At 47.3% G+C, this 15,677-nt stretch overlaps 1 protein-coding gene across 1 annotated transcript; it reads left to right on the forward strand.

Moving 5' to 3' along the window:
* Positions 1-137: 137 nt before the first annotated feature.
* plcg2 (phospholipase C, gamma 2) lies at positions 138-15,627 on the forward strand. Its single transcript, XM_087796782.1, has 33 exons — positions 138-551; positions 4,426-4,611; positions 4,773-4,922; positions 5,138-5,231; positions 5,436-5,483; positions 5,564-5,648; positions 6,224-6,304; positions 6,365-6,408; positions 6,487-6,559; positions 6,742-6,843; positions 6,921-7,039; positions 7,110-7,195; positions 7,264-7,381; positions 7,482-7,650; positions 8,216-8,311; positions 8,571-8,657; positions 8,739-8,908; positions 8,980-9,180; positions 9,734-9,856; positions 9,913-10,093; positions 10,174-10,242; positions 10,375-10,484; positions 11,063-11,156; positions 11,209-11,281; positions 12,087-12,259; positions 12,482-12,584; positions 12,644-12,847; positions 12,907-13,046; positions 14,354-14,462; positions 14,541-14,708; positions 14,771-14,859; positions 15,091-15,239; positions 15,307-15,627. Exons 2-33 carry the CDS (start codon positions 4,428-4,430, stop codon positions 15,341-15,343), a joined length of 3,729 nt encoding a protein of 1,242 aa, XP_087652908.1. The 5' UTR covers positions 138-551; positions 4,426-4,427; the 3' UTR covers positions 15,344-15,627.
* The last annotated feature ends 50 nt before the right edge of the window (positions 15,628-15,677 follow it).

Consider the following 15,677-nt stretch of genomic DNA (forward strand, 5'->3'; position numbering starts at 1 on the left):
GGTCAGTCTCTCTTCAGGACTCAACAGGTTTTGAATGGATCGTCAACATGAGGGACCGCCTGAGAATCCCGGCTCCCTCTGTGTCTACGAGGGCTCTCTCCAACAACAAGTTGCGAGCAAACCCAGTCTCTCCTCCTGGTCCCGGTCTCTACGATCTTCTGATCACGCTCTAAGGTTCTTCACTTGGTCCTGGTGACTAAAGGACCAGATCTGTGGTCTAAATATGAAAATGCTGAGTAACAGATCTGGATTCAGGCGAGGGTTCGAGGAAAGTTTTGAGAAGGACTTCTTCGTGAACCTTTTCGAAGTGGGGTTCTATTTACTGGGGGTGTCTCTGAAGAGAAGGAGGTTCATGTGTCGAGTCCACCCTTCCGCTTTCATGTGTGAAGTGTGTGTGGTTGTGTGTGAGAACGTGTACTTCCTCGTTCACTCGGATTGAGGAACTAAAAGTTGCCGCTCTAGTCTCTGTCGACGTGCTCTCGCCTCCATTTCTACGCCTGCAGTCATGGTCCGGTCCGGTTCTTCCTGAGCGGAACCCCGTCCTGTCACAGGTCAGTGCTGCGTCTCTTTAAGTGTTTGTAGCGGAGGAAGTCCACTTCTGCCGGACAGTCGGCCTCACATCCGGGTCCGGGTCCTGCTTCTGCACCACAAGATAAAGTTCTGCTGACTCACTCTGTGGACTATCTCAGTGACCACTGCTGCTTTTTCTAGAACCTTTTCTGGACAACCAGGGCCGGTCAGTAGCCGTTCATAGGTCTCTAGGTTTCTGCCTCAAGTTTTGACCAGAACCAAGTCTGACAGGCTTTGGGTCCACATGGGTCCTGTATGGATCTTCAGGCTCTGGTCACGGTGGAGTTGCATCGAAAGTTTAAATATTGAACTTTTACTTCTTTTTTTTTAAATAAAATTTTATTAGTTTAAGGGTTTTTTTTAAGGTCAAATCTTCATTTTCTTTTTTTTTTTTTTTTTTTGTTTAAAAAGTAAATTCAGATTTAAATGTTATATATATATATATATATATATATATAAATATTTCCGATTCAGTATTTGTTACAAACAAATAAACCATTAAATATTTTTTTTTAAATTCAACTTATTGATTTGTTAAAACCCTTTATTTAATTTTACATTTAAATTTAAATCTGTATATTTATTTGGTTAATTCATACATTCAGATTTAAAGCTTAAAAAATATTTTTAAACTTAATTGGATAAAAAATGGTGTATATATATGGGTTCAATTCCCAACTGAGGACAGTATCAACTGTATGGAAGTTTATCAGAATATTTGATGTTTGTATTTAAAATGTCAAATTATTTTTTTCGAATTTAATTATTATCAATAAGTTCTATATTGAAAGGTTTAATTCATTTTATTTGAATATGGAATGAAAGCAATTCAAACATATTTTAAAATTAATTATTATTTTAACAGTTACAAGATTTTCTAGTTACAATAATTAAAAATACATTTTCTAAAGTCTATGTTTATTCTAATGTCTTTAATTTCAATTTAAAAAAAATGTTGGTATAATATTTGAATTCGATATTTTAATAACTGTATCGAGATTTGAATATAAAAATTATTGAATATATTTTTTCAATTTAAATAAAAACATTTATTAATAAAGTATTTAATTACATTTTTAAGTAAACTTAAAAAAAAACTGTTTAATTCAAAATTTCAAAACAAATGTCAAATTTTAAAATCATGCTTCTCCTCCATAACGTGCAGTTGTGTGTTTCCTCTGACGACACAATTGTGTTTCCCGTGATGAACTCCAGTCAAACCCTTCACTTGAGAACAAAGACCCGCAGATGCATGTTTGTTCGAGGCATGTGAGATGAAGTTTGTGGTCAAGTACTGATGACATCACACGCACACACACACAAACACACACATTCGAGCACTGTTTGTCTTTTATCTCCCGGACACACAACCCACTTCCTCCTGGACCAGGTCCTGACGTGTCACGTGTTCGTGAAGCAAAAACAATCGTGTGGTTTGAGGAAGTGTGTGTGTCTGCAGGAGTGTGGCTGGCTTGTGTGTTTGTGGGTGTGTGCAGGTGTGTGTGTCTCACTTGTGTGTGTGTGTTGTATGTGCAGGTATGTGTCTCACTTGTGTGTGTGTGTTGTATGTGCAGGTATGTGTCTCACTTGTGTGTAAGTAAGTTAGTAAGTTATTTGTATTAATATGTATTTTTTACTTTACCAGACCAGGGTCACAAAGCGCTTAAACAATTAAAACAAAATTCAATAAAGTATATACTTTAAAGTCAAGATAAAACTGATAACACAACAGGAGTTCCAGAAAATCAAGGAAAAGCCTGAACAAATAAAAACGTCTTAAGATGTTTCTTAAAGGAGTCAGTAGATCATCAAACACAAAGGAAGTTCGTTCCAAAGCTTAGGAGCAACAGTCTGGAAGGATTTCTCTCCTCTGGTCCTGAACCGTGTTCAGGAACCATCAGTAGATTCTGATCCACAGACCTCAGAGCCCGAGCTGGGGTGTAAGTCTGACCTTACTTACTTACAAGCTCCAGATCATGTTGTGACAACATTTTCCTAAGTTTAGAGATTTTTCTCAGTTGAAGGAAACAGTTTCTGGTCAGTTTTCTTTAGTGTTGAACAAGAGACATGTCTTTATCAAATACAACACCCAGGTTTCTCAGGCTCAGTTTGACAGACTGACCTAAGTCACCCAAGTACTGACTCAACCCTGGAATCTTATCATCAGGAGCAATAACCAGAGTTTCAGTTTTGTCCACATTTAGCTGTAAAGTGTTTTCACTCATTGTTTGATTTCTAGCAAACAATTGACTAAACTGTTCAGCCTCTGGGGCTCAGTTGGATCAAAAGAGCAGTAGAGCTGGATGTCATCAGCAAAAATGTGATAAGAAACATCAGGAAATCTCTGAATGATTTTACCGAGGGGAATTAAGTACAGCAAAAATCAATAAAGGACCCAGAACAGAACCTTGAGGGACTCCACACAACAGATCCGCCAATTCAGACCTCATTTGATTGACAGATACACTAAAACTACGCCCAGAAAGGTATGACGAGAACCACTGTAACACAGACCCAGACAGTCCCGCTTCATCCCTCAATCTTCTCAGCAGGATCTGGTGATCAACTGTGTCAAAGGCTGAGGACAGATCCAAGAGAACCTGAACAGTGTATTGACCTGGATCAGCCGACATCATGATGTCACTGGACACTTTCAGTAAAGCTGTCTCCGTAGAGTGATGTTTACGGAAGCCAGACTGAAACTTCTCATGGATGTCGCTCTGATCCAGGGACAAAGACAGCTGCTGAGACACCACCATCTCCAAGATCTTGGACAAGAAAGGGAGCTTAGAAATAGGCCTGAAATTACTGAGGTCAGTCAGTTCTAAGCCTGGCTTTTTGAGCAGAGGCTCCACAATGGCATGTTTAAATGCATTGGGAAAAACCCCTGTGGAAAGGGAGAGGTTCACCATATTGGTAACCTAGGGGCCAATTACATCAAACACTTTAACAAAGAGCCAACAAGGAAGGATGTCTGACGAGCAAGAGGAGGGTTTCATCTTGTTCACTAGTGCTGAAATATCAGCCAGAGATACAGCACTGAAGGAAGACCAAGAGGAGGAGACAGGCTCAGAGACAGTAGGGGTTCCAAACAAAGGGGGAGAGATTTTCTCTTTGATCAATTTAATTTTGTCAATGAAAAATCTCAACAATGCATTGCTGTCAACTTCACAGAAGACTTGTGATCTGTGTGGGTGTGTGTGGGTGTGTCTCACTTGTGTGTGTGTGTGTGTGTGTGTGTGTGTGTCTGTGTTTGTGTACAGAAATGAGTGATGTTTACGGAAGCCAGACTGAAACTTCTCATGGATGTCGCTCTGATCCAGGGACAAAGACAGCTGCTGAGACACCACCATCTCCAAGATCTTGGACAAGAAAGGGAGCTTAGAAATAGGCCTGAAATTACTGAGGTCAGTCAGTTCTAAGCCTGGCTTTTTGAGCAGAGGCTCCACAATGGCATGTTTAAATGCATTGGGAAAAACCCCTGTGGAAAGGGAGAGGTTCACCATATTGGTAACCTAGGGGCCAATTACATCAAACACTTTAACAAAGAGCCAACAAGGAAGGATGTCTGACGAGCAAGAGGAGGGTTTCATCTTGTTCACTAGTGCTGAAATATCAGCCAGAGATACAGCACTGAAGGAAGACCAAGAGGAGGAGACAGGCTCAGAGACAGTAGGGGTTCCAAACAAAGGGGGAGAGATTTTCTCTTTGATCAATTTAATTTTGTCAATGAAAAATCTCAACAATGCATTGCTGTCAACTTCACAGAAGACTTGTGATCTGTGTGGGTGTGTGTGGGTGTGTCTCACTTGTGTGTGTGTGTGTGTGTGTGTGTGTGTCTGTGTTTGTGTACAGAAATGACGGCGTGGGGTCAGGGCGGCGAGATGACTGAGTACAAGAGGAGCATGATCAAGCGTGACATGGAGATGGGTGTGGTCATGACGGTCTTCAGACAGAGGCTGGAGCGGCTGGCGGTCCAGGTCATCATGGAGACCCGGCAGGTGGCGTGGACGCGCACGGCCGACAAGACGGACGGAGCTCGTGAGTCACTCTTCAGTCACGTCCCGGCCGCGCTCTGAAGGTCGTTGGGTGTCAGGGTCTCTCCCGTCTGTACGGGGTCAGAGGCAGGGGACACCCTGGACAGCATCACATCTTGTTTAGGCTCCTCCTCCTCTGTGGCCGACACTGTGTTTGTGCTGCAGTGGATCTGTTCGAGGTCAGAGAGCTGCGTCCGGGCAGGAACTCCAAGGACTTCGAGCGATTCAGAGACGGACGAGACAAACACGAGGACGCTTCGTGCTTCACCATCTTCTACGGCTCTCAGTTCGTCCTCAACACGCTGAGTCTGGGAGGTGAGTCCTGTCCCATTAAATGACTCGACTACCCCACCTGTCTCACCTCCCTCACCTCACTCACTACCTTAATGTCTCACCTCTCTCACCTCCCTCACCTGTCTCACCACCTTTCATGTCTCACCTCCCTCACCTGTCTCACCTGTCTCACCTGTCTCACCCCTGTCACACAAGCTGCTTCATAAGAATCCTGACATAAGTTCTCGTCTCATCAGCCGACTCTGCAGAGGAAGCTCAGAAATGGTTGATCGGACTAGAAATGTTGATGCAAGAAACACGAGCTGCTCCTACACCTGTTCTCATCGAGAGGTGCCGCACACACACACACACACACACACACACACACACACACACACACACACACACACACACACACACACACACACACACACACACACACACACACACACACACACACACACACACACACACACACACACCGATACAAACACACAAACACACAGACAAACGGTAACGACCACACACACCTGACGTGTGCTCCTGGTTCTCCAGCTGGCTCAGGAAGAAGATGTATTCCATCAATAACACCAAAACCAAAAGGTTGGTCTCACGTTCATCTGCTGAGGATGTGTTGACTCACTAACACTAACTAACTAACTCTTCGGTCCCTCCTCGAACAGCCTCTCCATGAAGGAGCTGAAGACTCTGCTCCCGCTGGTCAACTGCAAGTCTCTGAGCACTCGCAGCCTGAGGGACAAGTTCCAGGTCCGACTCAGGGACAGGAACTTGGACTCCGATGTAGATTCGTGGACTCGGGGACGGCCTTGGAGACTAGGGGACGGGAACTCGGACTCAGATGTAGATTCGTGGACTAGGGGACGGACTCAGGGACGAGGAATCGGACTCGGACTTGGGGACTAGTAGACGGACTCGAAGACTAGAGGACTGGGACTGGGACTCGAGGACGGGGACTCTGACTCGGGGACCAAGCGACGGACTCGGGGACTAGGGGATGGGGACTCGGACTCAGGGACTAGTAGACGGACTCGGGGACTAGGGGAGGGACTCAGTGACTAGGGAACGGACTCAGTGACTAGGGAACGGGGCCTCGGGGACTAGGGGACTCGGACTCGGGGACTAGTAGACGAACTCGGGGACTAGGGGACGGACTCAGTGACTATGGGACTCGGACTCGGCGACTAGGGGATGGGGACTCGGACTCGGGGACTAGTAGACGAACTCGGGGACAAGGGGACGGACTCAGTGACTAGGGAACTCAAACTCTGGGACTAGGGGGCGGACTCGGGGACCCGGACTGACCTTCTGCTCGTCTGCTGCAGGAAGTGGGCGCCAGAAAAGACTCTCTGGACTTCGAGAAGTTCCACAAACTCTACAACCTCATAATGTTCGAGCAGAACGAAGTAAGACTCAAAAGTCCCACGAGTCGTCGTCACGTCTTGTAACTTTTCCTTCTCGCTAAGATCCTGGACGAGTTCAAGAACGAGTCCTGCGCCTTCATACTGGGGTGAGTTCACCTCTGACCCCGGGTCAGTGACCCCCGACACATGTGCGTGATCCTCGCTCTGCGTGTGTCTCGCCGCAGTAACACCGACAAGCCGGACGCCTCCACGGTTCTGCTCCTGGACTTCCAGCGCTTCCTGATCTACGAACAAAAGGTACAGTTGACGCACATGTGCAGGCTCGACAGAACCGGGCCAGAGGTGGACCCTCTGGTTGGACCTCTGGGAAATCTGCCGTCGTTTTTTTACTGGACCCAAATCTGACACCTATTGAAAACTGGATCCAGAGTGGGAGGTTCTGGTGCCTTCAGTTCAGCAGCTGATCCTGTTTCTCGCAGGAATCGTGGGCTCACGACCTGAACAAGGTCCGGGAGCTGATGACCACGTTCATCGACGACACCATGAGAAAGACCAACGACCCGGAGTTCACCGTCGGCGAGGTGACCGACCCTCGCGGACCGAACCAGGTCCCGGGTCAGATCACGCTTCATGACGTCCCGCCTCTTCCTGTCCACAGTTCCTGAGCTTCCTGTTCTCCAAGGAGAACTCCATCTGGGACGACAAGTTCTCTGAGATCAACCCCCAGGACATGAACAACCCACTGTCTCACTACTGGATCAACTCCTCGCACAACACGTATGTCCACACGCACACGTATGTGTTGGACGTATGCACGCATACGAAACAAGTGTGGGTGGTCGCACAGGTACCTGACCGGGGACCAGCTCCGGAGCGAGTCGTCCACCGAGGCCTACGTCCGCTGCCTGCGTCTGGGATGTCGCTGCGTGGAGCGTTAGTGATTCGGTTCCGGGTCTTTGAGGAAGACTTCGTCTTGACCCCGTCTCTCTTCTTCTTCTCAGTGGACTGCTGGGAGGGACCCGGGGAGCCCATCATCTACCACGGCTGGAGCAGAACAACCAAGATCAAGTTCGAGGATGTGGTCCGAGCCATCAACGAGCACGCCTTCGTCACCTCCGAGTAAGACCAGGAAGTAGAATCTGTTTTTATTTTTCAAAGTAAAAGTTTGTGCCGCATGTGTTCCTGACGACGACAGCAACTGTACCCGCTGTGTCCTCAGGTTCCCGGTCATCCTGTCCATCGAGGAGCACTGTCCTCTGGACCAGCAGCGTCAGATGGCTCGAATATTCAAAGAGGTTTTTGGGGACAAACTGCTGACGGAGCCTGTAGACCACATGGCGGACCTGCTGCCTACACCCACCCAACTGAAGGGCAAGATCATCCTCAAGGTGTGTGTTTGTTTTTGTGTGTTTGTCTGTGTGTGCGTGTATTTGTTTTTGTGTGTTTGTCTGTGTGTGATTGTGTGTGCATTTTTTTTTGTGTGTTTGTCTGTGTGTGATTGTGTGTGCATTTGTTTTTGTGTGTTTGTCTGTGTGTGATTGTGTGTGCATTTGTTTTTGTGTGTTTGTCTGTGTGTGATTGTGTGTGCGTGTTTTTGTTTGTGTGTGCCTGCATGTGTGGGTGTGTATTGAAGTGTGCGTGGCTGTGTCCGTGTGTTGTGTTTATGTCTTTGTCTGTCTGTGTGTGTCTGTATATATTTATCTACATCTGAATATATGTGTGTGTCTGTGTGTCTGTGTATACATGTGTGTGCACCTGTATTTGTTTGTGTTTTGAATATTTGTGTTTGTGTGTGCACGTGCACGTGCATCCCTGTATTTGTTTGTGTGTGTGTGTGCGCTAGGCGAGTGTGTCTGAGTGTGCGTTTGAATGTGTGGGCTTCTCTGCGTGTATTTGCCTGTGTGTTGTGTGTATGTGTGTGTTTGTTGTTACCTGATCACTCTGGTCCTTCAGCACAAGAAACTGAGTGTGGAGGGAGAAGGAACCAACAAGGAGTTCAGGAAGGGACAGAAGCAGGGAGACCTGGAGATGTGGGACCCTGTAGACCAGGTACGAGGATCTCACGAGTACTGAATGAAACATCATCAAATAATAAACTATAAAATGTCACATTTGAAGCCTTTAAAAACCCCTTATTTGTTTAAATGATGAAATGAACCCATGCTGAGAGTGGATCATGTGACCAGGGATCAGGGGTCACCTCATCTACGTGTGTGTAGTTGTGTGTGTTTGTGCGGACGCTCACAGCAGCGAGAGGTTATGGGATGTGGGAGGAAATCAGAGCGAGTTTAACGACTCTCTCCGGCAGCGTTGGAACAAACACTACTGTGTGATCTCTGACGACAAACTCTACTACGCCGAGGAGTACGAGGACGAGGCGGAGGACACGGAGATGGTGACGCCATACTCTGATCTGGTCCCACGGGTTGGACCCTGGTCATGCAGATCCTGATCTCTGTTCTCGCCCCGGGTCCAGCTCCAGGACCTGCACCTGTCCCAGACATGGTTCCACGGACACATGAAGGACAGTCGGCAGACGGCGGAGCGGCTCATCACAGAGTTCTGCCAAGAGACCGGCGGGCCGGACGGAACCTTCCTGGTCCGCGAGAGAGAGATGAACTCCAAGGACTACAGCCTGTCCTTCTGGTCTGCCCCCCCCCCCCCTCACTCTGAACACCCTGGTGGTCCTGAGTAAACCCAGGATCCTCTGTGTCCAGGCGGAGCGGGAAGGTCCAGCACTGCAGGATCCACACTCAGTCCAAGGGTCCTCAGACCGTCTTCTACCTGACGCCCGCCCTGACCTTCAGCAGCGTCTTCTCTCTGGTCCAGCACTACAGCGAGAGTCTGCTCAAGTGTCAGGAGTTTGACCTTCGACTCACCGACCCCGTCCCCCACCCCAGCCCCCACCTGAAGGAAAGGTAGGTCACATGACATCATCTCTCTTCGCTCTTACCTTTCGTTGACCTGATGACTCGTTACCATGGAAACTGATCCACGTGAAATGTTGTATGTGCGTGTGTGTGTTTGTGTGTGTGTGTGTGTTTGTGCATGAATGAGTATGTGTGTGTGTGCATTTGTATTTGTATACGTGTGTTTTTTTAAATGCGTGTGTGTGCATGTGTGTGTATATATGTGTGTGCATTTGTATGTATGTGTTTTTTTAAATGTGTGTCTGTGAGTGCATGAATGTGTTTTTGCACATTTGTGTGCATGTATGTGTGTATGTGTGTGCATTTGTATGTCTGTGCATGCGTGAATGTGTGTGTGTACTGTATGTGTGTGTTTGTGCTTTCATGTGTGCATGTGTGTGCATCTGTGTGCATGCGTGTGTTTGTGCATGCATGTGTGCATGTGTGTGTGTACTGTATGTGTGTGTTTGTGTTTTCATGTGTGCATGTGCATGCATTTGTCTGTGTGTGTTTGTGCATCTGTCTATGTGTGTGTTTGTGCATGCGTGTGTGTGTGTTACAGCTGGTTCTACAGTAACCTGAGTCGGGGTCAGGCCGAAGACTTCCTGATGAGGATCCCCAGAGACGGAGCGTTCCTGATCCGACAGAGAGAAGCGGATACGGACGCCTTCGCCATCACCTTCAGGTGTGACCTTCGGCCTCCATGTTGAAGGACACGTGTGACAGCGGCTCGTCTCTCAGGGGTGACGGACAGGTCAAGCACTGCCGGGTCAAGAAGGAGGGCGGGGTCTACCTGCTGGACACCACCATCGAGTTCCAGAGCCTGGTGGAGCTGGTGGGGTACTACAGGAAGACGCCGCTCTACAGGAAGATCAAGCTCAGGTACCCCGTGACGCCGGAGCTGGTGGACCACTTCAGCACGGTGAGCGAGTCCTGATGTCTCAGGGTCCGACCCAGGAGCCTGATGGTCATGTGACCGGTCACCTGACTTCTGCTCCTCAGGTGAAGGACTGTGGATCACTGTACGAGATGAGGACCTACGTGGAGCCCAACAAGCTGGAGCTGACACAGGTGTGTTAGTGCTGCGAGTGAGTGAGTGAGTGAGTGAGTGAGTGAGTGAGTGTGTGTGTGTGTGTGTCTCTCTCTCTCTCTCTCTCTCTCTCGCTGGTCTGTGTCGTTTCATGTGTGTGTGTGTGTTTTCAGTCCAACAACACGGTGCAAGCTCGATACAACTACAAAGCTCAGAGATCTGACGAGCTCAGCTTCACTGAAGGAACTTTGATACACAACGTGACCAGAGACGACGAAGGATGGTCAGTCGTACGCACACAAATGACCACACGCACACACACACATACAAACACAAACACATATATACAAAAACATACACATATAAACAAACTCACACACATACAAACACAAACACATAGATAGATTAGATAAGATTACACACACCCAGTCACACATATACAAACACACACACACACACACACACATACATACAAATACATATACATACACAAACACACACAGAAACAAACACACAAATACGTAGTTAGATTAGATAAGATTACACACACCCAGTCACATACATACAAACCCCCACTTATACAAACACAAACACACACATACAAACACACAAACAAACACACAAACACGTAGTTGGATTAAAGAGGATTACACACACCCAGTCACACACATACAAACACATCCTCGTGCAGTGGCACAGACACACATACACATAGACACATGTCCTCTCTCTCACACAAACAAGCATAGACACACACACACACACACACACAAGAGGTGGATGTACAGTTGTGTCTCTGTCATGATCAACTGTGGCCACGAGAGCCAACAGGGGGCGCTGTAGTGACGCTGTGGTCTGCAGGTGGAAGGGAGACCTGGACGGGAAGCTTCAGCTCTTCTTTCCTTCGAACTTTGTGACAGAAGTTACCGACAGCCTCATGGAGAGTCCACTACAGGTGAGAGGTCATGAGGGTGAGAAGGTCACATGACTGACCTGCTGCTCCTCAGGGTCTGGAAGAAAACCCTCTTGGAGAACTTTGTAAGGGAGTCGTGGACATTTCCAGATGTGACATCAACAAACGTGAGTCACATGACCTGGTGATGTCATGAAGGCCTGATCTGAGTGTGTCTCTGTGTGAGTGTGTATCTGAGTGTGTGTGTCTGTGTATGTGTGTGTCTGCGTGTGTGTGTGTGTGTGTGTGTGTGTGTGTGTGTGTGTGTGTGTGTGTGTGTGTGTCTGTGTGTCTGTGTTTTTGTCTGTGTGTGTGTCTCTGTATATGTGTCTGTGTGTGTGTGTGTCTGTTTTTGTGTGTCGGTGTGTGTATGTGTCTGCATGTGTGAGTGTATGTGTTTGTATGTTTGTTTATATGTTTGTGTGTGTTTGTTTTTGGGTGTGCATTTGTGTATCTCTGTATATGTGTTTGCCTGTCTGTGTGTTTTGTTGTGTGTGTGTCTTCATGCGCGTGGGTGTTTGTATGTGTGGCTCTGTGTGTGTGTAAGGTTTTGTTTCTGTGTGTGTTTGTTTTTGTGTGTCTTTGTGTATGTATGTGTCTGCATTTGTATGTTTGTGTGTGTTTCTTTTTGTGTGTGTGTTTGTGTGTTCAATTGTGTATCTCTGATATGTGTTTGCCGGCCTGTGTCCATGTGTATGTGTGTTTGTGTGTGTGTGTGTGTGTTGGTATGGCTGTGTCTGCATGTGTATATCTGTGTGTGTCTGTGTGGGTCTGTGTGTTTTGTTATGTGTGTGCCTGTATTTTTGTGTGTGTCTTCATGCTTGTGGGTGTTTGTATGTGTGGCTCTGTGTGTGCGTAAGGTTTTGTTTCTCTGCGCGTGTGTGTGTTTACGTGTGTGTGTTTACGTGTGTGTGTGTGTGTGTGTCGACCCAGTGAGGACGGGGAAGAACGGGAAGCCGCACGTGTTGACGCTGCAGGATCGTGACCAGGACAGTCTGCAGTTCGACTTGGCCCCGGACTCTGTGGAGGAACTCTTCCAGTGGTACAATGCCACGTGGGTCATCACTCAGAGAGAGAAGAGCAAAGAGTACAACCGGGTTCACGAGGTCGGTACCGATTATCTATCACTTCCTGTTCTTTGCAGAGTCTGCTCTGATGATAAAACACTTAAACAGGCTTTTATTGTGAAGGAATGACGAGTATGGAGGAAGTTACAACTTAACTGTCAGAGAAAAAAAAATCAGGATAATCGTTCACTGTGGCGACCTCTAGTGGACGCCACCATCACAACATGTACAAAAAGAGTAACTGTTTGTCCGCGACTTCAGATCCGACAGCAGGAGGAAGTGGAGAAGAAAGCCGAGGTCGCCATGGAGATGTCCGACTTGGTGGTTTACTGCCAGCCCCGCAGCAAAGATAAAGACCGCTTCGGTAGGCAGAGCTCTTGAGCGCCCCCTGGAGGGTTAAAGCGTGTGTGTGTGTGTCCTCAGACAGCTTCAGCTACCGCGAGATCCGATCCTTCGCCGAGAACAAAACCCCCAGCAAGATTCGAACCACGGACTTCGTGCGCTACAACAGGAAGGCTCTGAGTCGGGTGTACCCCAAAGGTCAGCGCGTGGAGTCGTCCAACTACGACCCGTACCCGCTCTGGGCCAGCGGCTGCCACATGGTGGCGCTCAACTTCCAGACCGCAGGTACGGTGGATGCCGAAAAAAAGATCGGCGGGAAGTTCTAAACGTGTCCTTCCTGTCAGACAAGTACATGCAGCTCAACAACGCCCTCTTCAGTCTGAACGGGCAGACGGGCTACATCCTGCAGCCGGAGCTGATGCGCCGCGACGACTACGACCCCAATCGTGAGAAGAAGGTGCCGGAGTTCAACATCGTCGTGAGGGTGAGTCAGAACTCTGGTCCCCTGCTGTCCAGGAACTCCTCACACAACCCGGAGTGTCCTTGTTATTGTTCTCACTATGTGATTCATGCTCTGTTCTCATTGGGTGTACTTGACAAGAAGTGACCCACAGGAGGAAGGTCTGAGGATGAGAGGATACAGTGACTCCAGCAGCTTTTAAAGCTAATAATTGGACATAATTTAGTTTGAAAACAAATGAAAGCAGTTACGACTTCGTCAAGAGTCATGTGGTCTGTAAATACTACAACACCAGAGTCAAGTACTGGACAATACTACACATATATACTTGTTACTACACTATCACAACACCAGAGTCAAGTACTGGACAATACTACACATATATCCTTGTTACTACACTATCACAACACCAGAGTCAAGTACTGGACAATACTACACATATATACTTGTTACTACACTATCACAACACCAGAGTCAAGTACTGGACAATACTACACATATATCCTTGTTACTACACTATCACAACACCAGAGTCAAGTACTGGACAATACTACACATATATACTTGTTACTACACTATCACAACATAAGAGTCAAGTACTCGACAATACTACACATATATACTTGTTACTACACTATCACAACACCAGAGTCAAGTACTGGACAATACTACACATATATACTTGTTACTACACTATCACAACACCAGAGTCAAGTACTGGACAATACTACACATATATACTTGTTACTACACTATCACAACACCAGAGTCAAGTACTGGACAATACTACACATATATACTTGTTACTACACTATCACAACACCAGAGTCAAGTACTGGACAATACTACACATACATACTTGTTACTACACTATCACAACACCAGAGTCAAGTACTGGACAATACTACACATATATCCTTGTTACTACAGTATCACTATATATTGTATCGTGATATGTATTATATCACCAGATTCTTGCCAATACCCAAATGAAAACGCATCAGATTGTTTTTGTATTTTGTGTAAAACTATGTTATTCCTGGACTAAAATCCTCCACTTCTGATTGGAGAAGATTATCAGCCGTTGACATCAGAGCTTCAAGTTACGGCTGGTTTTGTGTCACTTCTTGAATGTGAAAGTTGTGTAGTTGATTCATGACGTGCAACAGACTGTGGTCACTATCATTTGTTACCGCCTGCTTGTGCTGCGCTGAGCTGAACTGATGCTTCTGGTTCGACTGTGGCAACATCTTCAAAATCATTCTGTTGACATGTGACTCGTTCTGGACGTTCCTTGAAGTGACCTGCTGACCTCTCCTGGTGTCCTGCAGGTCATCGGCGCCAGACATCTTCCCAAAAACGGCCGCAGCATCTCCAGTCCGTTCGTGGAGCTGGAGCTGTGCGGACACTCGGAGGAGAAGTTCAAGACGCCGGTGTTCCGTGAGTGAGGCGTCGGCGTGAGGGAGGCGTGGTCACCATCTGGCTCGTGGTCACCATCTGGATCTTCTGCCTCCACAGGGGACAACGGTCTGAACCCCGTCTGGAGATCCACCTCGGAGCCGGTGTGTTTCAGAATCTACGAACCCGAACTGACCTTCCTGCGCTTCGTGGTCAACGAGGAGGACATGTTCTCTGACCCCAACTTCCTGGCCCAGGCCACCTTCCAAGTCAAGGGGCTTCGCTCAGGTGACCCCGCGACTCCTGCTGCTCCACGGGACCTCGTTGACGTACTCCGTGTTTTCCTGCAGGTTTTCGCTCGGTTCCTCTGAAGAACGGCTTCAACGAGAGCCTGGAGTTGGCGTCTCTGCTGGTCTTCGTACAGGTGCAGCAGGCCGAGGTGAGTCTTGCTCAGCTACCGGGACCCCCAGGTCTCTAAGGGGGCTGGGCTTATGTCCCCTTATGTGGCCATTGACGCTACAGCTGTTGAGGTTTTGATAAACATGCTGGACTCCTTAGTTCGAAATCTGCTCGGTGACAACGTTTTGAAGAACACCTTCCCTCCTTTGAGCGCTGTTTTTTTAATGGAATTATATCATCAGAATATTGAAGAGATTCTCTGGTCCTCCAGAGTGCGGGGGAGGGTCTGTACTCGTCCTCCGGGCAGCTGAAGAAGAGCAGCTCGGACCTGGAGTCCTTCTTCTACAGCTCCCACAGCAGCCTGCAGCGCCCCCGTCAGGAGCAGCTGCTGAGACATTACAGCACCAGCGAGAAGCTCAAGTAGGACTCGCGCTCGCGTCATGTGACCGACTCTGGTGCTCACCGACCGCCATCTTGTGTGTCGCAGGTTCAAGGAGAAGAAGATGAGCAGCGGCAAGTCCTGACGCCTCCAGCTGTCAATCATTTGAGTCTGTGTGTCGTTTATTTATTTAAAGTTTGACTTGAACATCAATGAAAAAAACAGTGAGTCGTCTGTGTGTGTCTGTGAGAGATGAAGTTGAGACTCTGGTTTGGTCTCTAAACATGGTTAGTTTTAGTTAGTTTTCTTTCATAGTCTGAGCTGTCGAGGAACTTCAGGGAAAAATTGCTTCCATTAAATTAAATTAAAAAATTAAAAAATGGCTTCAAAACATTTTTCCCTTCAATCGAAAATAAATGATTGAAAATATTTTTTGCATTAAAAACTTTGATTTTTTTTTCTAATTAAATTGAAAAAGT

The sequence above is a fragment of the Callionymus lyra genome, chromosome 8 (genome assembly GCF_982586985.1).
Source record: "Callionymus lyra chromosome 8, fCalLyr1.hap1.1, whole genome shotgun sequence".
In the NCBI taxonomy this organism is placed as follows: Eukaryota; Metazoa; Chordata; class Actinopteri; order Syngnathiformes; family Callionymidae; genus Callionymus; species Callionymus lyra.